Here is a 26,659-nt window from a genome sequence, read left to right on the forward strand (position 1 = left end):
TGACTGAATTACCTGGGTTTACTTAACAGAGAAGCCCACAAAGAGGACATGATGGCAATGTTCAGCTGAGGGCACTGCTCATCATATCTGTTGTCAGTAGGAACAATAAGTAATGGACTTAACTCGCAGGGATGGACTGTTGCTGTGATAACCCTCCAGCTGTGAGGTTCAGCAGCGGGATGTGCTGCTTACAAGGTCAGGGGATGCCCTTGGTTGGAAGCTTTTATGGAAAAGAGAAAGAATTGTGATAGTCTTGGCAGATCTGACCCAATCTCTGAGCAAGGAGATGGCCTGGGTAGCTTTTGGAGACCTCCCTCAGCCCTTCCATCTCCTGCATTTACCACTGTTTTGTGTAACACCTCTCTTTGAAAGCTACCACAATAACACTGCTCCCTCAGGGACTCTCAAGTGTACCTACATGAAAAAACATAAGACGGTAAACAACGCACTGAAGTTTTCCAAAGAGTTTCCAAAACACTGATAGCAAAATTCCACAGACAGAGCAGACCTTCACACCTTTCCCCCGCCTGGACCACAGCAACGGCTCTGGTGGTGCTGAACGATGTGGAAAATCACGGACTGGACGCACGTCCAAACCTGAGGCTGGGGGCTGAATTCAAAATCTGCTGTAAAAACCTGTCAGGTTCTAACTAAATAAACTGAAAGCCCCAAAATGCAGTAGAGTGAGCAGGCAGGAACACACGCTGACCTTTACACTGTTTATGAGTGCTGTAGGATGAATGGACCTCACCGGCCAGAGCTCGGGAGACCACCCTTGTAGCAAAGCCAGATACTCCCCGACTCGATGCTGTGGCAATGGGAAACGAGGCAGACCTCGAGCCTCTCTGATGACAAAAGAAATTCCACTCGTTAACTCATTTTATCGGGACAGGGCAAGGGCTCAATACAGCTTACCGAAATGCTACAAATTCCTTCAGTGCCATGCGGTTTGCAAACAGCCCCTGGTCATTAGCTTCACTTGAGCTGAAGTGTTTGCAGCTTTGGAACAAATAACCCAGAGGGACAGTCTCCGGGGACATTTCGAGAGCGCTGCATAAAGCCAACTATTTCCTTACGGCTACATTGCAACCGCCTCCCACGTCCACTGCAGATTTTTTCATGGCTTTTTTGGTAGCCAGAACCCAGAATCTCTCAGAAAGAGGCTAGAACCGAGCTCCTGCACCTCTGCTTTACCCCAGTGAGCCCGGGCGATGCAGCTCCTCGAGCTGTTTGTAGCGATTACTCAGCGCTCCCTGGGATGACCTCATCTAACTACATGTGCTCACTTACTTTCTGGGAATTAAGTGGGATTTTTTGCAAAACATTCTGAGCCTCGCTTAAAATTGGATTTTAGATACTTCCAGAAGAGACGTGGGCTTTTAAAAACCCCAAATCCCTTCTTAACGTTGTTCCACAAGCACCCGTGTTGATGACACAAGAACGCTTTACCTAAACGCTGTCCCTACACAAAGGTGATTCTTAAGAGGACATGGGAAACTTTAATTTACAGTTGGATGGCTTCAAGCTCCAGGACTGTCCACAGCTAGGAAATTCATTTCCTAAGTGCAGCGATGCTTGTTTATAAAAGCAGGCAGGAATTAGGCCATTTTACATTTTATTTTTTTTATTTTTTATTTTTTAATTCTCTTTAATCAGCCTTTAATCTGACCTTCCAGGCACGAGGAATATCGCAGATATCCTACATGAGAACTATTCCCCCATTTTGTGTAGCATTCCCACTACACTCACGAAGCCCTTATAACAAGTCAGTGACCGCTTTCATTTGCTCCTGTATTTTGAGACTGCAGCTACTGCACCCAGGGGTCTTACTGCCTTAGGGTCACCCTTGCCTCCTACAAACACCAGTTCATAGGGTATTCTCAAATTGGGCATCACACAGTTTGGGAAACACAGTCCTAACTTCACCATCCCGCTAGCGATGCAGCTTTCCAGCTCTTCAGCGCTCATAAAGAGAGATTGTTTTAAGAAACAAAATCTTTTTATTTAATGCTACACAATCTGGATCGAAGGAACAGATACTTCACCTCAAGACCAAGCCATATGGATACATCCCAGAACATTTTCCAAAGTAAAACCAGGTTACCAAACAGCAGTCAGGGCAGGAAGCATCTTTATCCATTTGCACTCGGCATTATTTTAGACAAACTACAGCATCAGAACAGTTAAGCACACCTCCCCCGTACAGCACAAAAGTTGAGAGCGGATTTCTTGCCTCGTGGGAGCCAGTTGGTCAGGATGTAGTCACTGATAACATCAAAGAAAAAAAATAAATGCAGGGTTACATTCTGATGTCAGGTGTACAAGTGCAGTAGTGGGTTACTCGCGGAGGAGAACAACATCACCTATAAAAGTTAAGTGGCACACAGGTTACCCCGGAGTGACTCCAGTACAGAGAAACTTCATGTCAAAGGAGGTATTTACACAGGTACTGTCACAGCAGAGGGGACAGGAAGCTAGGCTCACAGAAGTAGTTCATTAAAGAGCAAATGAGGGGACGAGGACAAAGGCTTCGACTTTATATAATAAAATACCAAGTGCATTCTTTGAAGTGAATGAGTCTTTGAGGCTACGGTCCTAGACTTCAGGAAGCCATCTGAGGGTCACAGGTACAGCCCTGCTGCGCAGCAACGGCACCCGGACCACCATAATTTTTATTTTTACATCCTTTTTTAACTACAGTAAGCCACAGCAGTTGTAGCGTTGCTTCTTACTGGGAGCTCCCAAGGAAAGCTCTGAGTAAGCCCCCTCCACATCCCAAAGACAGGGTTTTGTACATCAGACCCTGTTTTTTCACTACTTCTGCACCGTGCATCTGGGATTAGAGCTGAGCCCAGAACGTTTAAAGGCTAATCATGGTTAGCTTCTCAAGTGTTTTTGGCCGGAGTTGTTATCCAGCTTTTTCTTGTCACTGCAACTTTTAATCGCATGCAATTTCTTACGCTAGCCATAGTTTCAGTTGCTTTGGCTCCCTTCCAACAGGCTTATTTTAAGCTGGTCATGAAGAGGGGTTATTAGTGGCTGGCTATTTTATGTATTTCCTGAAGAGCTGCTACTGCCACAACCAGATGCATTTAGAGGGGGAAACACATGCTCGAGTATCTTCAAAACTCCTTCTCAAATCAAATTTTCAACTCAGAGCTGCTTCTAACTACTATCTGCGAGCACTTTTCAAGCCAGCATCCCCAGAAGCACTAAATCCTATCACCTCCCAGCTTCCTCAGGCACCTACCAAGGATCACAAGCCTACCCAGAGTCTCTCCAGTGGAGGACAAGAACCCCCTTTGAAATGGCTCGTGGTACAGACTCCAACACACAGGGCAGAAGCGCAGAAGGAAGTCTCCCGATTCTCATGCAGCTTCTAGGGAGCTGGCCGTGCCTCTCGAGCCTGTAACTTGAACGCTAGCGACCGAGCTCAAGCAGGCAGCACATCGAGCAGGGAATGCGAGCAGCTTCCCTCTTCACTTCAGATTAACCTACTGTAATGTACATTACTGTCAGTGGAACGATACTGCTCGTGTTTTGGCAGGACGGGGAAAATTCCACTCTGTCTTTTATTATTTTTATAAGGCAGACAATGCAGGAAGTTGAAACAGAACTTCTACAGGCGTTTAATCTGTGATATTGTAAAATCAAAGTACTACTTTATTAAATGAGTTATTTTACACAATATGAACATCAATATAATTACAATTGTAAAAAATTCTTTTTTTTTTTTTTTTTTTATAACAAGTATGGACTGATTTTTCAGGATTTCCAAAGAGGGCACAACTGTACATTTACACAGAATTGTCTTTGCATGAAGCCCGAGAGGGAACAGCATAAAAATATGAACGTTTCTGTAGCCCCTTCATTTTTGCTGATCAACAGTTTTAGAAAAGCAGCTGCAGGTTTGTTATGTAAGGTCTGACAGTAGAAGAGTCAATAGGTGCCATGACTTCACCTACAAAAAACAAGAACAACTCCGTTAAGCTGAACTATTGCACGATGCTGTTTACCTTTGAGCGAATGAAATGCCGTAATACCGTTTTTTGCCTCATTTCAGCCTTTAATTATAACCACTTTTAGTTAGAGCCTCACAACTGGCCGTCGGGGAATCTCTTCTAGAGTTAACGCAGAGGTTACATTTTGTATCTGAATGCAGAAAAATCTGCATTCACTTGCATAGCTTCAGGAACAAAGAAGGCTGAATTGTTGGAAATATTCTAAACAATTCTGCTTTCATAACATGTTTTGTAGCCCACAGATCCCATTTATTATAAATACTTTGTTCAAAGCAAAAAGTGCAAGAGCTAATGTTTCAAAGCAGTAAGTAATGAACAAAGTATTCCTACAACTCTAAGGATGACCATTTCAAATAACATCAATACCTTTCAAAACATCCTCTGGACACAGTGAAATGCCACAACCACTTCAGCTGTGTAAGTATTAGCTTTCTTCTTGATCTAACAATTCAGAATTTAAAATTTAATTTACAGTTATATTTCTTTATATTAAAGAAAATGAAGCAACTTGTAAGCCCCAGCTGGTGGACGTAAAGAACCCAACAAACAAAAAAACTGGTTCATAATATACCTTCTCAAATAATGATTTAAAAATTAAGGTAATGACCTGTAGACAACTTTATGCCTGAACATCAGCCAGCTCTGGAGGAAGTGGAGTCTTAGGATGCTTGCTTTCAAAGTGCTGTTTGAAGGTCTTGGGATCCGGCATTTGTGTCTGATTGAAGAGAGACATTTAACTTTACGCACAGTACAAGAGGTAGATGATACTACAAAACCTGTTCACCCCCTAGTTGTTTTTTTTTGTTTGTTTGTTTTTCTCTGTGAAGCAATCATCTCTTCAGTGACACTGTCTAGAGACAAAGGAACCATTAATTTATCTACAGATTAAGAGAGACTATTTAATCTCAGGTTTTCTGAGAGGTACTTAACTACTAGTATCTTCACCAGCAGTTATTATTCTTACTAGCAATCTGCCTGCAAATCGTGTGTTTCATACGCTAGTTTGGTGAAAAACCCAGCTCCTTATTTCCAACACCTAAGAGGTGAGCATTCATCTTTTTCCAGATCAGATCTTTATGAAAGCTATTCACCGTTTATCAAGAGGCCAGAGAGTTGTGTTGCACAGTCCGACCCTCTACTTGGCACAAACAATCTCAGACTATTGCCACAACATATCTGGGCAGTTGTTGCTTGGAAAGTAATGGCTGCTACAGTCCCATTCCACAAAAAGAGAAGCTGGCTACAAGTACTTAAGTGAGCAGCCCTTAGTTTGGAACCTTGATTAAGACATTCAGAAGTGACAGATCTATTCTAAAATTGACCATTTAAGTGAAAATGGCAAGTTTATACTTCAGCTCCAACACTGGAACACTCCAGAAGAACACCCAGAAGGAAAGTCCCATCTGAACAGCGCTCAGATTTCTGTTCTCTCATCAAGCCTTCTACCCTAACAGAAGTTCCTGTATATTGAACTTACACTAAAGCTTTTGGCAGCATCCAATACCACCTTTCCCTCTGCACATTGTCATCAATGACCAGGGATGTTAGGGCAAGCCAATTCCATCACAAAGAAATGATCTTTCGACCCAGAGGTCAGGAAGTATTTACAGCATACTGTAAGTGCACACAGCCCTTACAATTTAGGGAGAGAACTACCTGAAACCACTACGTGACCTCTCAATTTCTCCTATCTCAGTTATCAATACAGCTGAGTGATCTGTAAGCAAGTAACAGAACAGATACAAATGCTCACAGTAACAAACTAGACAGCCACTTAAAAGTACTTTAGTTTATGCTATATAATCTAAAAGTTCTGCTCTCAGCCTGGAGACAGACCTGCCCACAATACTGCTTTGCCTTCAGTATCTCTTACCCTACAGACAGTGCAGGTATATATCAAGGCAGCCTTGGCTGCAGCCTTCTGATCATGTCCTTGTTTCTTTTTTTGCTCAGCTTGCTTTTTGGCATTTTTCTGCTGCGACTGAATCTTCTGCTGTCCACGAGCCATATCTACAAACAAAAAGAAGACATTTAGTCTACAAGTGTGAGAAACTACCGCTGCTAGCCGACCCAGAAGCTGTAACTACAAACGTAAGCAGTCATGGGCTGTCCATGCACTCTGGCCGACAACTCCTGTAATTCATACACAACAAACACCTGTTCAGGCTCTTTACTTTGTGAAGATCCTCTGGTCTCCCTATCAAAGAAGATGCAACAGTTTTCTAGTCCATAGTGAAGTTTCTGCCTCTGAAAAGCTTCCAGGTTTCATTTTGACAAATGTCTTCAATACATGGAGACTCAGCCTTTACTGCTGGAGCTTGGAACAGGTTTCAAGAAGGGTAACTCAGAAACATTCCCCAAGCTGCATCACGGTCTTCTGGTGTACCTGCTGTGATCTGCTTTGGAATCAGGAATGGTAAGAATGATGTGTCATCCCTCTTTATCCAAGGCTGTTTTTAGAGGTGGCCACCCTTCTCGATCTCCAGCTGATTTTACATGCACGCATACACATTTCTTGGAAAGACAGACACAAAGCTGTGTCCGTCAGAAGCCACTATTTGACACAGCCCAGGAACACCAAGGAAGCAAACACTACAGCCACCTGCCATCAGGAGGTCCACCACAAACAGAAACGAGCTACGAAAGCCACATTTGATGGAGCAGCAAAGCAGCATGTTCCACACCAGGAAGGCTCCACCTGCGTGCAGCCCACCAGGACACTCAGCTTGGCCTGTACCAAGCTGGATCAGGGCGCACGACCACGGCAGGGATCAGACCGTGGTTATACAAGCCAGCAACCCACTTCCAGCTATTATCTTCCTCACAGTCCCTGGCGTCCCACGCATAATCCAGTTGCGTGGCTCTCACAGCGACGCGAGGCTTACTGCACAAGCACAGGAGAGCTCCTGGAGTCCACTGTCTTGAGAACAGCCTGTCCAAACACAGGCCGAGCTCCGTCAACACACAAAAAGCCCTCACTGCCACTAGAGAAGCAAAGCTTCCCTGAAACACCCCTCCATCTAGGCATCCACCAGAACCACAGGGATTTCCAGACGCGGAGCATCAGAGCGCCCAGCACCACGCAGGAGGCCAGCCCTGACCCGAAGCAGCTGGCAGGCAGCTCTCCGGCCACGCTCCCATTTTTTCAGGGTGGATCACGCCACCACACAGCCCCGGGCAGCGGCATCGGGCTACGTTTTCAGCGCGCCCTCCTCCTTCATCATCCGTTTCTGTAAGAGTCCAAGCACTTCCAGAGAGATTATTTGTACGGCTAACAAATTGTCTGAAGGCAAGAAAACACCAATTGTACCACCACAAATGCAGAGATGTGACATTCAACAGGGCGTTAAACTGAGCCCAGCAGCCTGTGTCACTGCCAGCAGCTCCTAGAGACCCCGAAACACCCCAGCCAGGGCCTCTCGCTGTTGATGTGCATCACGGCTCAGCACGAACCCCATTAAAAAATACGGTATGAGGTGCTGCCAGCTGCTTTGCGCACGCTATAAAGAGCCACGGGGTGTATTTCAGTTCCATTTTCTCGCGATCGGAGCGATCTTTTCAGAGCCAGGGGCTGCTGAGGGGCATTTTCGTGCAGGATTTTTGGCGTTTTTGTGTTCCAGCCCCTGGCAGGGAGCTGCTGAGGGCCACGCCGCCCAGCCCAGTCACGCTGACCTTGGGTGCAGCGGGCGGGCGGTGCTGCCGGGCAGGCCCCGCAGCAGCACACACAGCCGGGAACATCTGCTGAGGAGCCATCGGCCTCCGCACGACGCCTGCGAGCCGAAAACCGAGCGCTTAAACGCCACAAATCGCACCGACAGGGCTGAAAACGCAGAGAACGAGGCCTCGAGGAGGGGATAATTAAGACTAGTGGGGTTAATAGGACGCGAGGAGAGGAATAAAACGCCCCCAAAGTTTGTTTATGGGCAGAAAAGGAGGCACAGCGCCCGCCGCCGCCCCGCACCCGCAGCCCGGGGAGGCCGCGGAGCCCGGGCAGGGCCCGGCGAGGCCGCCCCGAGCCCCCGCTGCCCGCCCGGCCCCGGCCCCGGCCCCGGCCCCTGCCCCTCACCCGGCCTGGGAGCTGCGGCCTCAGGGCGGCCCCGGCGAGCGGCAGGAGAAGGCTCCGCGCGGCCCCGCTGCAGCCGCCGCCGCCTGCCCGCGAGGAGGAGGAGGAGGAGGAGGAGGAAGGAGGAGGAAGAGGAAGGTGGAGGAAGGAGGAGGAGGAGGCCGGGCACGGCGCATGCACGGCTCCGCCCCGCGCCCGCCGGCAAATGGCGGCGCCACCGCCGTTACATAACGAGGGGGGGCCGCGGGGGAGATGGCTGCTGAGGGTTGTGGCATCGTTAGGGTGGAAAAGCCCTCAGAGAACACCAGTCCCAGCCATCACCCCACCACCAGTGTCACCACTGAACCGTGTCCCCAGGCACCACGTCCAACCTCTCCTCAAACACCCCCAGGGACGGTGACTCCACCACCTCCCTGGGCAACCCGTCCCAACACCTCACTGCTCCTTCTGACAGAAATGTCTCCTCATTTCCACCCTGAACCACCCCTGGCACAGCTTGAGGCCATTCCCTCTGGTCCCGTCACCTGTGAGAAGAGTTCAACCCCCAGTGAGGGGAGCAGGCCTGGTAAAGGATCAGTTTTGGGACAGATCCTCACGTATCCCAGAGGAATGTGTATGCCTTCCTCGCTCACACACCCACACAGAAAAGGGGAAAGGGAGCAGGCTGACATCCCACCGCTCTTTGATCAATTGCTGCATTTTTGAAATAAACCTGGGGTCCCCAAACATTCCTGCATCTGGGGCAAAACAGCAAACACAAACACGCTTACCCTCACTAATTAATAGGTGTTGGCACTTTACAGGTCAGGCTAGATGACTCTTACGTTCCCTTCCCATCCGAGAGAGAAGAAAAGCTACAAAAAAAAAGTCCTCAAAACAACAATGGTGCCATTGTTACGAGTCATGCCCGTAGCGTGACAGCAGCGACAGGGCAGCTGCGTAGCAAATTTGGAGACTTAAGTCACTGCAAGTAGGTCTGGATGTGACTACAACTAACACAGTCAAGCTATAAGCATCTGATTTAAATATATATACATACACACACACATATATATATACATGTATATATAATGTCTTTTCCCAACATTCCCATTTTCAATAATTTCTTCCACATTAAAGTGACAGTGCTGAAAACGCACGTACTTGATCAATGACATCCACAGTCCACACCGCATTCAGATAGTCGTGTCAGTGGGTTTTGAACCTTATGGAAAGCACAACTCTAAAAAACCCTGAAAGTGCACGTGTGTGGGGTTGTGGGGTTGCAGGGTGAGGTGGCCAGCTTGGGTTTAGTGTTTGGAACAGGTGGCTTTCAGAATGAGGTTTTGCATTGATCAGAAAGAAGGTTGTGAAGTGAAAAAATAGCTTCTCTCCTGGCTGATGCTGTTCTGGGAAGGCTGCTAACCTCAGCAGTGTTACCAGAGTCTGCTTTCAAGGGTCGTGTCCCCATAGGGAGTCACTGCCATGCACCGGGCTGGATGAGAATTTCGAATGAAGCAGATTTCTTGACTGCACATCGAGCTCTGGCTTGTCTCTGAACCTTCTCCTGCTGCTGGCAGAACAGAGATCTTACAGGACAGAGGACCACGGTCACCCCTCCGGCTGCTTTGTCTACAGCTGCTTGTGCTGTAGCCCCCGGTCACAGCTTCGGGTCCTATATTGCCCAAATCATTTTGCAACTGAGACACTTCCAAAGAGACTGTTAGGAAACAGAACCAACTGTGAAAAAAGAAAACGAGTCCCCATAGCTGACATTTCTATTATGAAGATAAAAAAAAATAAAATTTCCCTTTTGCTCTAAATGATTTTTCAGAATTTATTCGCTGGGTGAAAGCGATTTATCACACCAAAGGGGATATTTACATGCACACGTATGTGCAGGCTAGCAGAAAGGCTAGCAGGGTGGGTACAGTGAGCTGGTGGAGGCGAAGCCGGGCTGTGTGCTGGATGTTTTGCATAGCTCTGTCAAAACGAGGCAGTTAATTGCAGTTTATCTGGCTGACGGACTTCCTGTGCTTTGTGTTGCTCCCATATGAGGTAAAGCAAGCCGGAGTATATGAATGAAAGCAAAAATAGAAGTTAAGATGAAGAATACAATAAGGCTTTAGATTGAGATGTCATATTTTCAAAATACTAGAAATACATTGTATTTTTTTCTGTCTTCTTATTTATTTATTTATTTATTTATTTATTTTATTTTAAAACAACTCTCGAGCACCACTGATGTTACCAAGTATTCTGCGTTAAAATAGAGTAAAAAAAATCAGTAATACCTCTCAGTAGTTAAGGGTAGACCAAGTGTAAGGAGCTTGCCAGCATGTCCAAGCCAAGCCATACAGAAATGTTTCAGAGGCTGGAATTCACTGCAACCTGTAGGGACATCATACACATAGAAAATAGCTCCAAATGGTATTGTTAAGGCACTGTAGCTCTTGTGGAGCCCCTAAGTGCAGTCTATATTAAAAAAAAAAAAAAAGAGAGAGGGATCTTTTCATGACACAATTTATCAGAAATAAGGTTTTAATTCAAGGCCAAATATCAAGGTGGTGAACAACAGGTTGAAAAGGACTGAGTGCTAAGGGCAGTAGTCACTTACAGGATGATGGTAAGAGCTATATAGGGTAGGAGTATAAGAAATTCCACATCTATTACAGTCTTGTTTTATTTACAGATGCAAACAATGGGAAGAATGATGTATGGCAAGATTATTTGTTAATTATAATTTTTAACAGTCCTGGCTGTTAGTTACTCTCATGCTTATTTCCCATCTCGTTGAACTCTAGGACCCCATCATTTCCTGGGCACGCACAGGGGTGCGATTTCTGTCACGAGGCCAAAATCCCCGTCCTGCTCAGCAGCAGCTGGCTGGCACTCGGCTCTCGCTGCAAGTCAGCTTGGGCTATCTCCCTTCAGAGCGACGGGTGTCATTAAACCCACGTCGAGCGCTGCGGTGCTGCGGTGCAGGGCAGGTTGGCTCCCAGCAGAACAGGTGGGGCTGCATCTCCCTTCTGAATCAGCTCCTGCGGGCGCCTGCCAGGTCCTCCCACTGCCGTTCCTCGCCACGTCTTCCTCCTGCTTTTTTTCTGGCGTGCTCGCTCTCGATCTGGTGCCACGACCATCAGACGTCACCTCGTAAGCCAAATGCTGGCTGGCGGCCGCAGGCTGCCCTTTGCTACCCACGTGTGGGATGTGTACATGCTGGCATCGTGTGCGTGGCTATCAAGAGATTTTATTTGGTGCCCCACCACGGCACGTCTGCACGTCTTCACGAGTGAAAGGGGACGTGACCCAGGCCTGCGAGTGATAGAGATCGCACTGCATTTTGTGGATGCAGAGCAACGCCGACAGGAACACAACCAGAAAAGATTGGCTCTGCAGCAAAAGGGTTCAAAGCTTAGACTTTGAAGCCAAGATCCTTTGGAAGGGTGTTCAAAGCTGGTGCAATGATCAGTCAGGGACAATGCTGCTGAATTTCAGGGGCAGGGTGACACCGTTGTAGGCAGAGCACCAGACAGGATGGAATCCTCCCCTGTTAGTATTGCCATAAACCATCGTGTACCAGCACTTACCATAGCTGGGGGGCCTGGCAGTGGCATTTTGCTCATTTACCCTTCCTTTGCCTTATGGACTTTACTTCCTCCCTCCTCTGTGTGTTAATATATCATTTTTTTCCCTGTAAAAGCATTTTTCACAACCACTGCTTCAGCTTTCATACGTCCAGTTCGTGCCTGGGTGACAAAATATCGACTCCTGTCCCCCTTTTGCCCCTTACGTGCTACTTTTCCACAGCCGGGATGTTGGCATCTCACAGGCTTGTCCAACATTGCTGTCGTGGCACACACCAAAAAGAGTGAGATCTTAAACCAGATGCTTGTTTTTCGTGTTCACTAGATTTTTAGCTCTGCTCTTGCATGAGATGCTACCAAATCACAATACATAGATACTGCAGAAAGAAACGTTTTGAGGCATGTGAGGGTATGCGTCTAGTGCACAGCATGCTGATCCACAAGTCGCTTCAGTGAACGCTCCTTTTTGTTGGAAGGAGGAAAAAATGTCCACAGGAGGATGTGACACGGAGCTGCCTACATCCTCTGAGAGACAAAAAAAGAGAGGGCTTGAGGAAAAGGCTTGTGCAGATTGACAGAGAGGGAGGCAGTCGGAAGCTGGGAGATTCAGGTGCCGAGAGGTTGGCAAGGCACATGAGAGAGCAGGGCAAAGCTTGCCCTGTGGCCTGGAAGTATTTTGCAGTCTCTCCTCTTTGAAATTCACGTTTTTGGATGTGGCTCCTGCTAAAAACAGGGCGCAAATGCCCTTCTCAGCATGTCACAACTTTCGGACCAACCCACATAGGCGAACTGGAGACCTTGAGAACATATGCTTCCGTCCTATGTAAACAGCCAAAAATAGATTTCAGCTTTGCACAGCATTACATACAGTTTCTATTTTTAAATGCACACAAATTAATCTCATGCATTCATTCCTTTTTTTGCACGTGCCCTCCATTCATGCTTTTGAGTCTGATGTGTGCTGAAGTCCCCACCTTATCTTGAAAACCAATTTATCTGCAGATTTTGAGTGAAGAATACCAAGATTTCACTCCTGCTCTGAGGATATATTTAAATATGTGTATGAGGAATGAGAAAAATCCTTGCACCATGCCACGTGCATATTAAAACATGTGCAGCAATTGTAATTAGAACCTCTTACAAGCATGCCAGCCTTGTTCACAACTTGTCTCTAGCCTCGAGGAGGGCAATACGTCCCTCTGTCTGTGCTCTGGGGTGGTTGCACATCCCAGAGAGGCCTCTACATCGAGGCTTAAAACATCTGCCGGCTCTGCTTGCTTCCTTCTGCAGCCCATCTGCAAGGCTCCACCCCTGTACCAGCGAATATTTTGGTAGCTGCTTACTGTACCTTGCAGAAGTGGTGCTTTTCTTCCACAGCCAGCCCCTCCATCTGTCTTTCAGTCATCCACGTGCAGATTTCGTTGCCGTTCTGGGACTGCTAAGCCATTTGAAGCCCTTTCTGCTGGCCAAATAGCATGTGAAATGGTGCTGGCGGGGAAGCAGAGGCCAAGGACACATCCCAGAATGACACATCCTACGATGAGCACACAGGAATGGGCTCCGCAGCTGCTGACCATGCTCCGTGGAAGGAAAGCAGCCTTGGGCATCCAAAAGCACCGCACACGTTGCTGGTGCTCCCAGGTCTGCAGCGCTGGCTCAGCCTCAGCAGTCTGCTGCTTCAGGAAGAGATCAGTGAGGAACATCTGCTGGATTGCAGCTCTTTCCTCTTCTGGTGCCCCGTTACCCTCACGCTGAAACCCCCGTGGGACTTAAAGGCAGGAATCCAAAGAGCCTGCTACAAACACAGGCAAAGGGCTGCTCTTTCGCTTTGTACTTTAGCCTGGCTCCTGCTTAGGAACTGCACGAGAAAACCAAGAAGGATGAATTATGCTTCTGTGAAAACCCTCAGCGCACACCTCCAGTCAGGCAAGACACAATAACATTTCAAGGACAGTCCCGGAGCTGAAAAGAGCTGGTTATGGGGTAGCACTAGGTGCAGACTTTGCATATTAGTATTTACAAGGCGAGAACAATTTCAGGCTCTCAATTAGGGCCTGATCCTGTCCTTGCTCAGAGATAGGAGCTCAACACCTGCTTGCTGCACTCTCCCTGTCCCCAGGCCAGGAGTGCAGCCCCTGCCATCCTTCACGTAAATCTTCCTCCTCCCACGTCTCCCGTGTGCCCTTCTCCAAGCCAGCTGTCCTGGCTTCTTGCTGACACCCTCCCGTGCCTGGCAGCCCCAGTAACAAATAACTCCAGCTGCACAGAGCTCACACCAGCCCAAGCCCTCGCACCCTTCAGCTGCTCCCTATTTTAAAACGTGCACCTTTGAGCATGATAAATTTAGATGGGAAGTAATCCCCCAGGCCTCTTGCTTCTGTGTTCTTCTCTGACACCATGAAGAGGTCTTTCATGTGAGAAATCTTTTCATCACATATAGAAGATCATTAGCAAATCCTGGTTTTTAGGTTCTTTGATAACCCAAAGAACCTGAGCTAACATTGAGCAGGGCTTTGCTGAGAGCAGGTACCAACAAAGGCTGGCACCAAGGCTGGCCTCCCATTTACAATTATTTTTTGTGATTCCACGCAGTCAGATCCCAGGCTGTTCCCATGGCTCCCATCAGTTGTTTTAAGCAGGATAATTGAATTTTCCTCTTGGCTTTCTGACTGTGCCGTGGACATGGGGTCCTTGGGTGATGGGCACTGCAGATTCGCCCTGCCCCAGAGGTCCATGTCTCTGGTGTCCAGCAGTCCTGGCGGAGACACTGACTGATTTATGGGGTGTCCAGAAGTTCTGGAGATCTTCACAAATTCCTTCTTCGGCTGCCCACGTAGGCACAGTTCCCACAGAGAAACACCAAAGGCTGTTCCCAGTACTGCTCCAGCAGATCTTGAAGCAGCTGTGTGTGGAGAGCAGGCTGGTGGAAGGCCTCGAGCTGATGTAGCTGCTCTGAAGCTCAAATCCCTTTTTTCTCAGCTCTAACCCCAAACCCTGCACAGGCACAGAGCCTCACGCTCCTCACAGGCGCTGCAGCTCTTAACACCGTTAATTAGGCCTGGAAAACGACCTTTGTGCTCGGCGTGGCTGGAGGGCCCGCAGCTCTCCCGGCTCGGCTCGGGGCAAACAGGGGTGATAAGGGTGAGAACCCGTGGCTGTGCTGGCTCAGCACTGGAGGTGGCTTTCCACCACACCCGGCTGTAAAGCAGGTGGAAATGTTTGTCTTGGGAAATAGGAGGAGGTGGAAGGAGCCACCCTCGTGCTTAGCTCAGCTCAGGGCAGAGAAAGGCTTTGGTCGAGTCAGTGCTTTGTGAATTTGGGGAGGATTTCGTGACAGCCCTGAGGAATCAGAGAAGGGCTGTTCCACTGCCCTGTGACAGAAAGGCCGCAGCAGCGATATCCAGCACGGCACCTGTAATCCTCCAAAAGCATCCCATAAAAGACACCTGATATTCTTCAAAGGAAGGGCTGAAACCAGGTTGGGCAAGGCTGGTGTGCACGAACAAGTTCCAGCCTGTCACGAAAACCTTCACTGGAGGCACGGCAGAGCCTGGAGAAGCCAAACCCAGCCCCTTTGGGGTCGCTGCTCTCAGATAAAGCCTCCACCTCTGCCTTTCCAGCACCGGCTTTGGATGGGGCTAGCGGTGACTGAAGCATGGCCTTGGCCAGCCCCAGCCTGGATAAGGACAGACAGCGTCACGGAGCCCCCACCAGCAGACACAGAGGAGCTCGGCTGAGCTCAGGGCTCCGCTTCGGCCTCAGATCTCGCCGGGCTTCAAATTCTTTCCATTAGCTTTATCTTAACCTTTCTGTTCCACACACAATGATATCAGAGCTGCTTAGGCTCCACTGGCACGGCTCCTGTGCTCGCTGTTGCATTTTGTTGGCAGGAGCAGACTGGCCGAGGTAAATTTGGGCTCACTGGCTGATTTCAGGCAAAACCTGCAGGAGCAGTTAACCATCAGGGGCAGCCGTCCAGGCACAGGGCAATCTCCCCCTGGCCTGGAGGTTGTGCCGAGGCTGCTCACAGACACCAGAGAGTCCACATGGAAGAGGCACTGTGTCCCTCCCACCCACGTTTTAGTGGGAATCTGTGTCTTGTTGGATGCCAGAGGATCCAGCTATAAATCCACGGGGAAACCAGGCTTTCCTGCCTCTGCTGCTCAACTTCTTTTTAACATTTTGTGGTAAGGGGGTTTCTTTTTCTTTGTTTTATAACCCAGAGTGCCAAATCGCAAGAAACTCTCAGGTGCCGACGAACTTCCAGTCATCCTTTTGCTTGGCAAAATCCGCATTAGCCCAAAACTGCAGCCTGAGAGAAACAACCGAGGAGATGCCTGTCATCAGCAAATGATAGCAACTGTTAATTATGCAGTGGTGCTATAAATGTGCCGCGCTGCGTGGTGATAAAAAAGCACCACTCGGAAAGACTCACGGCTTCCAAAAGGCAGAGCAAACCGAGGCGCTACCGAGCGAGCACGACAGCAGCCACGTTTCCCAGCGGTGGGGTCCCGATGCTTGTGCTGGAGCTGCAAGAAGCACCGCCAGTGCGTGAGGAGGTGGCAGATATATGGGATTGTTTGACTTGATATATGGGATTGTTTGCCTTGAGGCTCAGTTATGCCAGCAAGCAGCCCCCAGGTTTTGCCCCCCAGCTTGTGGGGGATGCTGAAGAGGGAAGCCCTCACTGTACGGTGGGATTTCCCCAGAAGCCTCACTGGGACCCAGTGAAGGTTCTCTGGAGCTGGAGGGGCTGCTTGCTGGTTCCTGAATAAATAATGTATTGCTTTCCTTCAGGGCATTAATATGCATTAGGCAGAAGAGCTGAACAAGCTCATTTTTTTAACCGATCCCCATCAGATTTATGACAGCTCAGAAAGCATGAGGGCATGGCAGGGAGCTGCTTTGTCGAAGTGCCCATCTGTACGGCAACAGAGCTGCCCGTGGGCATCTTCTCGGCATGCATCACTTTACCAGGAGACCTAAAATAATTCCTGGCCAATGCTGTTATTTGCTTGACCTTCCTGAAATATGTGGTGGCATGGGCTGCCCGGCCAGCACATGCAGGGAAAGAGCCCATGAGAGCAGGAAACGTGACGCATGGCCACTGCCGGGCAGGTCCCGGCGCTTCCCAGAGGAGCTCCCCTCCCTGCGTCAGGGCTGGCGCAACCAGGGGCACCTCTCGCAGCGGTGACGACATCTGGAGTGATTGAAGCTGTTGTAAGAGATGATTAGGGATGCCTCTCTCATCGCTGGTTTCGTTGTTTATTTCTTTTCTTGTCTGGATGAATTTGGTGCATGCGAAGCCTGCAAAAAGAGTGTGGCTGTCTTATTCCAGGAAACCAAGCAGAGGCTGGTACCCAAAGGCTTGTGGCCACTGACCCTTTACTCCAAGGTAAAGGGCTCATGAATTATCCCAGCTCCCCCTCTTTCTTCTTTTAAAGATAATCTTCCCTCTCAGCCCAAAGCAGAAACACAAAATGAACAGCACAAGCACTGCTGGAGGAAAATATGCCAGCTCCCCTCTCACAGTGCCCACAGGCTGGGAGCTCAGCCCCAAATCCCCACTGGACCTCAGCCCCAGCACCTTCCTGAGAAGGAAGATTTTTGTTTCCCTTCGCATTAAAGGTGTAGGGTTTTGCACCAGCTATCATTCTGGACTACACGACCAATACATTATGTCAAAATAAATGTTAGAAATGAAATTTCACAACGTTTCATTATGCATTTTCTCTGGATTTGCCTGCACAAAGTTCTCCCATACTGAAGTACGAGGTTTGGGTATTTTTTTTTTCTGTCTGAATAACTGCAATGTGGCGCTGGCTGAGGAAGGACACTCACCTCTTAAATGTGGTGAGACTGCATGAGGCGTGCAGCTACATTTAGGAACGTTTTCTCTTGCCCACAGTAATATTTATGTATATTTGATAGGTCGTAACTGCTCCATTAACTTCAGAGGATGTCGGAAAGAGCCTTGAATGAGAGCCCTGGTGTTTTGATTATTATATGATCGTTTGTGTTTATCTACTTATGGGCCATGCTGAAAACATTGGTCTGGCCTCATTATTCAGAGCAACTTCTTGGTGAAGAAATTGTTAAAATCTTGAAATGCATTAGACATATGTGCAGCGTGCAAGAGCTGAGGGCTCCATCCTTCCCTCATACACAGCTGCCGATTTCCAAGGACCGGAGCTTTCTAGGGCGGTAATTAAGCTTTAAATGGAGAGATCAAATGTAAAATAAAGATCTCATTAGCCTTGACGGAGCACAGGCTTTCTCCACGGCAGAAGGGCAAGCGAGTGTGGAGGGTGGGATAAGAGGAAATGGGTCTGATGCGTGCTGACCCATGTGTGTCTGTGTGAGGCAGGGGAAGAGAGTTTTCCTCAGGGCATGGCAGGGTTAAGCTGGGTGTTTAGGTCTGAAATTGCTCCAGTAACGTTCCTATGCAAATGCAAGCTGGAGCCTTGAAAATAAAAAAAAAGAAAAAAAAAAAAAAGAGCCATGGTGCCAAGTGACTGCAACAAGACAGGGCAAGAGCTAGCGAGCGTGAGGCTGGCCCCAGCACTCCCTTTTGACAAGATAATAACAGCTGAAGGGACGTAGGCTGGCTCCTTAAGACGAGTATAACTCGTCCTTAGCAGCGTGGAGCAACGCAACCGCAGCTTGCAGCAGCTTTGTGGGCGTCGTGGTGTGACGAGACAGAGAGACACATTTGCCCAGTGGAAACCCATGGAAATGGGCTTGCACTCTGTGAGATGTTTTGCTCTCCCTGGTGGTGGTGAAGCCACCGCTGGGTGTCCTGGGCTCCGGGGGCTGATCTGGGCTTGGGGAGAGCCGTGCTTGGGAGGGCAGTGCCATGTTGCTGTTCCCCAGCCTGTTTTCACTCTACTTACCACATTTCTTGGTGGCTCCCCGGCTGGGGACAGAGCCTGCAAGCCACCTGCTGCAGGAGGGATTTGCTTTCCTTTGAGCCTGGCAGGTGTCTTCTTTCAGAAAATCGTTCTGCTCCCACTTGGGAATAAAGGAATCCCCCCAGCGACTTTCCTGTAGTTTTGTGTCTTCCTTCGTCGGATGGAGCTGGGTCAGCCAGGAGCTTCAATGAAACAGGCACGAGGCAGGTGCTGGCAGTTCATCACCACCAGCAAATGCCAAGGAAATCATCACCAGCAGCTTCATCCCTGCCCGTCCTGGTGCTGGCAGCGCCGCAGCCAGGCGTGATGGATGTTGCTCCCTGCTGGTAAAGCTGGGGAAGGCCCAGCAGGAGGGCAGCAGGATCGTTTTGTGCCTGCTTCTGGCCTCCTGGTGCGGCATTTTGGCAGCTCTGGGCAGCCCCCCACATCCTCGCTCCGATGGCAATGGGGGAAGTGGAGTGAGAGAGTGAAACGCCTGGCTGGAAAGCAGCCCCTGCTAACAAGGTGACTTTTCATTTAGACCCCAAATGCTTGGAGCCTTTGGGAGAACTGTGCTGCAATTTGCACTCACTGTGTGCCAGAGGAATCCCACTGCCTTCGGAGGAGGCATCCGGGTAGCAGCGAGCTGCTTTCTTCTCAGGCAGCCCTTCCCTTCCAGCATCTCCTCACAGATCCTGGCTGAGTTACTATGGCAATCAGAGCACATCGGGGGCATTTACGCTGAACTCGCTGTCGCCAGGGCCACAGGGGAGGAAAACCAGCAGGCCAGGCTGCTTAACTCCTGAGTTAAGTGTCAAGGGAAGCAAGGAAAGGGCTGGAAGCAGCTGGAAAGGACCAGAGGCCCTGCACCTTTCCCCAGGTCCTGCTCTGCAGCCCCGAGCTCTGCCGCCCTCCAGCTCCACGCTGCCCCAGCCAGGCTATTTTTATCGCTGGGACCGCAGTTTTTTACTTACTAATCTTATCCTGTGGTGCTGATTACTCCTGATTACGATGGAATTTAAACTTCCTTAATGGCTGTGTGCTGCACGGCATAAATCAGAGGATGGCGTCGGCAGCCGGAGCTGGGGAACGGGGCACGGCTTGGGCTGCTGCAAGGGAGCCGCGTGTCGTGCCGGGAGCAGGCGCTGCCAGCTCGTGTGAAAGAAGCTGTAAGAGCCTACATGGCTTTATTCTTCCTTTTTACTTGACTGAACAGTCAGTCAGGAAGTTTTTAAGTCACCATCGCAAATAGCCAGAAGAGGGAAACCCAAGCAGCTGTCAGGACGGATTTTCCTGGAAAGCTGCACACAAACCGCTGCCCGTATTTACATTGTTCAAGCACATTTTTCTAGCTCTGAAGGATTCACTAGGGCATATGATGTACTATTTCCAATTGGATGAGCTAATTTTTCAGTAAATCGTTCTGCTTTGCCATAATCCATCTTTTTTATTTTATTTTTTCTTGTATCTGTTGGAATTATTTAATCTATCTCTGCAAAAAGTTAAGCTGCATTGGTTAATAGAAGAGAAGAGAGAAGAGAGAAGAGAAGAGAGAAGAGAAGAGAGAAGAGAAGAGAGAAGAGAAGAGAGAAGAGAAGAGAGAAGAGAAGAGAGAAGAGAAGAGAGAAGAGAAGAGAGAAGAGAAGAGAGAAGAGAAGAGAGAAGAGAAGAGAGAAGAGAAGAGAGAAGAGAAGAGAAGAGAGTGTGTCAGTCCTGCCTCGGACAAACTATCATTTATCCTCCAATACCTCCACGTCGTGCTCTTTAATGTGTAGTTAGGAGAAAGAATTGCCACGGTCCTACGGACTGCATTTGCACTTAAATGAATTTTTAAACATTTTCCTGTTTAACCTTCCTGATGGAACAGACATGTTTGCCTCTGGAAAAAAAGGAGAAGAAAAAAAAAAAGGAAAAACAATAAATAATATATCCACTGAGCGCTTCACCTTGGGAAAGGGCTTATTTTCCACATCAGTCTGTTCACCAGAAAAATATCTTCATGTACCTACCAGTTCACAGCCCAGGTAGCACCACAAGAGCAACCCCAGGGGTGATTTAGTAGCACGGAGCTGCTGGCTTTGTCAGTGGCACAACCATGTGGGCATTTTCTCAGCACATCACTCGTCTTAGGGACAAGCCACGATGGCTTTCTACACGTGCTGCATTTACTCCGTTCCCCTGTCGTTGTAGAAGGCCAAGATGGGAAAACGAGGCCTGTGTTGATGCACAGCACAGCCACAAATTCGAGGAATGCTTCCCAGGCAAGTTAAAGCAAATTAGTAATTACCGTGAGTGACAGGTGCTCTGCAGCCACCACGGAGCAGCCTTGATGAATACTGAAAATCTCCGAGCAGAGGAGTTGCAGCTCTGGCTGTCAGCACGGCTATAATTAGGCAGCGCTAAGCGAAATGGCTTCTGCTCAGATGTTCTCCCTCGAGGATCCGCAGATCTGGACGGTCTTAGGAAGGAGGGAGATTAAAAAGGGCTGCTTTTGAGCCGTGGGGCCTGTGGCTGCCAGCCGAAATGGGAACCAAATGTGGTGGGCACGGGGCTTGGGCAAGAGCGGGGTGGCTCTGCCTCTCAGCCCAGGGTGTCAGGCTTTGCATTCCCCTCGTGCCTTATTTTCCAGGGCCTCCGAGCACCTCCCAAGCACTCGAGTTATGCCTCTCAAGCAGCCAGGAGTATTAATCACTTGAAGGATGAGTTAATAATCTCGGAGTTGTTGAGACACGCTGAAGGACAAGCTGATAAATTTTCATTGCGCGGTGGGGAAGCGCTCCTCGGGCGGGGAGAGCAGGTCGATGACAAGCGCAGAAGTCTCCGGGGAAGCAGATGAAGAGGCAGAAGTTTTCTGTGCGAGCAGGAACAGTCACTTCTAAATAAATAAGAAAAAAAACTCCTGTGGAAAAGTCAAGCAGTGTTAAAAGAGATCCAGATCTCCCTGCTTGAGGATCAATCTTTGTATAAAAGCTAATTGTTGTAGTGTAATTTCTCCAGCAAGGCTTTCTTCAGCATCGTGCCTCTGATTTTTTTTTTTACAGTTCAGAGAAAATAAACACCCATGGAGCATTCGTGGACAGAAATAGCTCCCCAGTTATCAGTGAGCTCTTGGGTGTTTTTCACGCTGGATATCTCAGCCCCGACCTTGTTCTTCACGTGCAGTGTATCGGGAAGGGCTCACCTTTGAGGACACCACAGCGGCCTGTGAAGAACGGGGCTGTGACCACAGCAGCGACAGCAGCAGCAGCAGCTGTGATGGATATTAAGGTGCCACTGCTGCAATCAGCCCTGTCTGTGGTGTCGAACTCAGCCCAAAAGAGCAGGGCTGAGCTTCCCCCAGTGCTTTCACGGGCAAAGCCAGTGCCACCCACGCGGGCTCAGGAGAGAAAGAAGCGCAGGGGTGACGCTGACACAGTTCGGGACAACGAAGGAGGGGGAGAGCCTTCGTTTTGGAGTGGGAAGTGGGAGTACAGCTCCCGGATGAGTCAGTGAGGAAGAGCCCCCGCAGAGGAGTCTCACACCTCAGAGCTGCTCGCTGCTGCCTCTCGGCTCCTGTCCTACTTTCCAGGGAAGCCGCAAAGTTCACTGCATTCTCATAATGCCCCCAACAGCAATTCCGAGCAACCTGCACCGTCACGGCACTCCTTCAGCTCCACAAAGAGGAATCCGAAGGTGACAGACAGCGCTGCTCACCGGCGCTCCTCCTTGCGTGAGTAAGAGCTGAGCGAGGCAGGGAGGGAGCTTCTGTGAATCACACGGGAGTGTAACGTCATCTTTTATGTATCTGTGCAGAAAACGATGAGGCAGAGAGGATGAAGAAGCACTCTGGGAACTCCACTCCACATCAGTTGTGCGTTACCTGATTTATTCTGAGGTAATCACTGCCTAAAATGAAGAAACCTGGCCGCTTTTCCCAAAGCCCTGTGTGTAGCCCTCTGTTCCTGACCAACAGAAAGGACTTCGTGTCAAGTGTACACTGGCCTCCCCTGACTGCAGAAAAACCTGCCTCATTCAGGAATTTCATCACCTTGCACAGCATCCCGGAACAACCAATGCTGGCAGGCACCTCTGGAGATCATTTCGAGTTCCCTGCTCTGCTGGGTTTTGGGCATCTCCAAGGATTGAGGCTCCAGAACCTGGCTGGGCAACCTGCGCCAGTGCTCTGCCACCCTCACATTAAAATGCTTTTCCTGAAGTGGAATTTCCTTTATTTGAGTCTGTTCTCATGCCTCGTCCTTTCACTGGGTGGCACTGAGAAGAGTCTGGCTCCGTCCTCTTTATCTTCCTTATCTTTCCAAATCCGTGACATTCCCTGTAGCAGCAGAGAGGATCGACTGGATTGTATTGCTGGAAGGGCACAGACCTCGCTTCCCAGTCTGTGGAAACCACTTTGAATTCACGACTAATTTGTTTGCATTTGGTTTTTATCAAACATCAGGCACCACCTGTACCACAGAAATCGAGATCTTTCAAAGCTCCCGTAAAGAGCTCAACTGCAGCTCTTTAATGCAGATCTTTAACGTGCTTCTTTTCTTCCCTACGCTTAATTTGCACTCGCAAATTCCCATCTGAGGATGCTGTAGAAGTGCCAGCGCAGCACCAAGTAGCTCTCACACGCTGGAGCCGGCCTGTAACGAGGTGGGGCTGATTCCTAATGACAGCCACAAGCTGGCACGTTTGCAGCCAGTCAAGAAGCATCACTCACTTACTCGGCTCCCAACACGGGCGTATTGGTAAAGCACCTCCTGGCTGTTAGGGTACAGGAGAATCTAAAAGGGCTTGAAGTGGAAAAGGAAGCTCTCCCTTACATTTATGTTCTTGCAGACAAAAACTGCTTTCTGGAGCAAAGGTCCCCCAAACTGCACGCTGGGGATTTCTGGGAATACATCACTGTTCTGTTTAGCAAGATCTCTTCTGATGTGTACATTATCCACTGGACTTTTTCATCACAGTCGCGATATGATCAGCTACAACCCTCAGTCCCTTCCCTCTGCAGTCCTCTCGGACCTGTGGGTGGCTCTTTCTCTCTTCTTACGCACTTATGGGTGGCTTTTTCTCTCTTCTTAGGCACTCTTCTTACGGTCAGGATGGCTCTGACATAGCTTTAGCTGACCAAATATGTTTCAGAGCTACCTCAAGGTACGGAAGAAAGACACCTCCCACAGGTAACCGCTTCAGAGCACTGTCTGAGGTGGTAACATTGAGCAGCCTTCCAGAAGCGCCCCTCTCTCTGCATTACTGATTAAGATGCCTTGATATCTGCTTGGTTTTGATGTTTGATACCAAAACGGCTCTTCCCTCATACACATCTTGCATTCTGCCCTAGACAACACTACCTTATCTTCACTTATCTTCACCAGCGCCGCGCAGCACAACATCCTGCACTCCTCTTCCATGTTGCCAACACTTTGAAACTTCATTAGCACGTGCCACAATAAAAAGTGAAAATCTTTAATAGGATCAGGCCCAAAATCTCGAGGAGTTCCAGTATTAATTTCCTTCCCACTCAATAATCCTTTGTTGACGTTGCCTTGTGCTGGCTCCTTACCCGCTCTGTCTGTCCAGCCCTAAGGCTATCCTGCACCCTGCAAGGATGGTATGATTACAAGGAATCAAATCAACCTGATTTAAGAAATTATCTCACCAATCTGGTGTCCAGGTAGATGAGTTATGCCTGGAAAACCAACAAGAGATACCAGGCGAATTTGCCATAATCATTTTATCTTACCTCGTTTCCTACTTACCTTCAGGTCTTAATTATTCTTTTCTTCAGAACTTGTTCTAAAGATTGCCTATGATTGCAGGAAGACTGATGAGCCTTTGACTGCCAAGATAATCTTTGTCTTTTTAATAAGCATGAGTACGGTGCCTCCTGTTCTGCTGTCAGACAGGAGCACTGCTAGTTTAAGGGATTTTTAAGCTCTCTGTTCCTGGGATGGCGGTTTTACGCGCCAGTTCTTCAACACTCTTGATAGAGATGATTTTGTTTCTTCTCTCAGCCTGAGCATACCAAATGCTGTGAGTTTCTCTCCCACTTCACTTACAGTTCCTCCTGTGTCTCCATCTTTTTTCCAGCCTAGCTTTCTTTTCCAGCGTAGCAGGAGTGGGAAAAGAAGTCCTTTCTGCCTTGGGGTTGTGTGAACGTGCAAGTTATTGCAGATTCCCTCTGAGAAGAGAAAGGTGATCATGAGATCGCGTTACATGCAAGGCCACCTTTCGCTACCCACTGTTTCATTCACCTTCCACCATAACATTTTACAAATATACAGACCTCTCTTATTGATGGGCTTTGGAGGAGAGCTGAGGAGTCCTGACAATTTGAGGCTGGAGATGGTACATTAAAATCCAGGGGAGCTCCTGGCAAAGTACCTGAAGAAGCACTTACGTCAGGGAATAAAGGTAAAACTGTTCAATTAAAGCCTTTGGCTTAGGCAGAGGCTTAGGCAGAGGCCTCTTCTTTTCCTCAGGTGCAGATTTTATGTCAGGCAAGGCAGCAGCCCATGGGTAATTCATCTGTTGCTAATCTGGTGGAAAAATTACATCAGCTGGCTAACTTTTCTAATGATTAATGTGATTCTAAATTCGTACCCTAGATTTATTGACCTTTGGCTGCATAAAGTCCAGGTGAGCCTGCTGGAGTTTGCAGCTCCCCGTCTCCTTGCTTTACAGCTCACAGAAAGGCTTTTTGCACCAATACGTAACAGAAATCAAGGATGCTTTTGTAAAGTCTCACTAAAAATCATTCTAGTTTCTACCCCAGAATTTTTGCATGTGGGAGAGAAACAGGCATGTGTTTATTTTAATATAAGGAGGATCACATGGTTCTCGCTGATGGAATAAAAATATTATTTAATCAGGGAGTATAATTGTACACTGGTTTTGCGCGTTTGTAAACTACCTAATGGAGATGTTTTAGCATGTCTTTATGGACTATGAGTGAAGGTAGTGTTTTGGTAAAGCTAATCTTTTGCAACCCTACAGTAGTAATATTAGATAAATACAATAGCCATGGCTTAAAGATGCATATGCAAATTGTATAATTTCTCAAAATTATTAAAGAGTATATTTGCAGAGAAAAAAAGGAAGTCTGATATCTGTCATGCAGTCCTTGTGATTTTTTACAAGGATGAGCTAAGGAAAAGTTCAGGTCTAGGCACCAGGAAATGCTGAAGTCCTGCAGAAGGTAGTGGGAGGCGTTCTGGATCTGAAGCCCTTGCAGGAATGACTCCGTCATGCTTGCACTGTTTATTGAAAGCCATTTCAGTGAACTCTGCAGCTGGATGATTGATTCTCCGCTCTTGTTCAGAGGGAGGATTTTTTAATCATGTTAACTGAGCAGCAGGAAGGTGCACTTGGATATATGCTGAACAATAAACATTTTACAGTGGGATATTGAATTTTCTACCAACTTGGCATCTCCCCCAGGCTTCCTGCCAGAACCAGAGCACACTGTTGAAACTGGAAAGTTTGGCAGTTCGGAGAAATCTGCGTTTTATGCTGGTTTCCAAACGGACTCAAGCCGGTTAACAGCATGCAGGAGTTATAATCAGGGCAGCTTACACCTGGAGCGCAGTGTTTGTCTTGGATGTCTTTTTGGCAGGGCCCGCATGGCTGTCAAATGCGGAGAAAGGGAGATGTGGAGCAGGCCATCCACACGACATGGGAGAAATTCACAAAGGCAGGGCTAGCTGAGCGCTGTGAAATACCTGCGTGCTCATTTCCAACGGGAGTGGCGTAAATCCCAGGGCAGTAAAGGAGAATGCACTGCACAGCAATGCCTGACACTGGAGCGTCAGTCATTCATTGATTCACTTTGTAAAAAGAAGAGGAACAAGTTGTTTATTTCGCCAGAACGTACAACCTGTGGGTCTCAGAGATGCAGAAAGCTGACACGAGATGTGCTGGCATGCAGGAAAAGCTACAGCTGATTAGAAACTATAATCCTGGGGGTTCAAGAAAATAGCAGCACAAAATCAGCACAAACTGCCAGTCAAATCCTCGCAGGCCTTCCTTTCTGTAAGCTTTGGCTGACACATGAGCATTGCTGGACCTCATTGCAGACAGCAAGTGGAGGAGAAAGCCTCGCTCTGCTTGAACAGCTGACCCGTGGGACCTCCC

General features: G+C 48.4%; 1 protein-coding gene across 1 annotated transcript; it reads right to left on the reverse strand.

Annotated features, from left to right (window-relative positions):
• Window positions 1–3,635: 3,635 nt before the first annotated feature.
• On the reverse strand, window positions 3,636–8,246 carry ZNF706 (zinc finger protein 706). Its single transcript, XM_082754059.1, has 4 exons — window positions 8,089–8,246; window positions 5,896–6,032; window positions 4,630–4,737; window positions 3,636–3,961 (listed from the first exon to the last, which is right to left on the reverse strand). The coding sequence occupies exons 2-3, from the start codon at window positions 6,028–6,030 to the stop codon at window positions 4,642–4,644; spliced, it is 231 nt and encodes a 76-aa protein (XP_082610185.1). The 5' UTR covers window positions 6,031–6,032; window positions 8,089–8,246; the 3' UTR covers window positions 3,636–3,961; window positions 4,630–4,641.
• Window positions 8,247–26,659: the final 18,413 nt, after the last annotated feature.

The sequence above is a fragment of the Aythya marila genome (assembly GCF_965140915.1).
Source record: "Aythya marila genome assembly, chromosome: 2".
NCBI classification, from domain to species: domain Eukaryota; kingdom Metazoa; phylum Chordata; class Aves; order Anseriformes; family Anatidae; genus Aythya; species Aythya marila.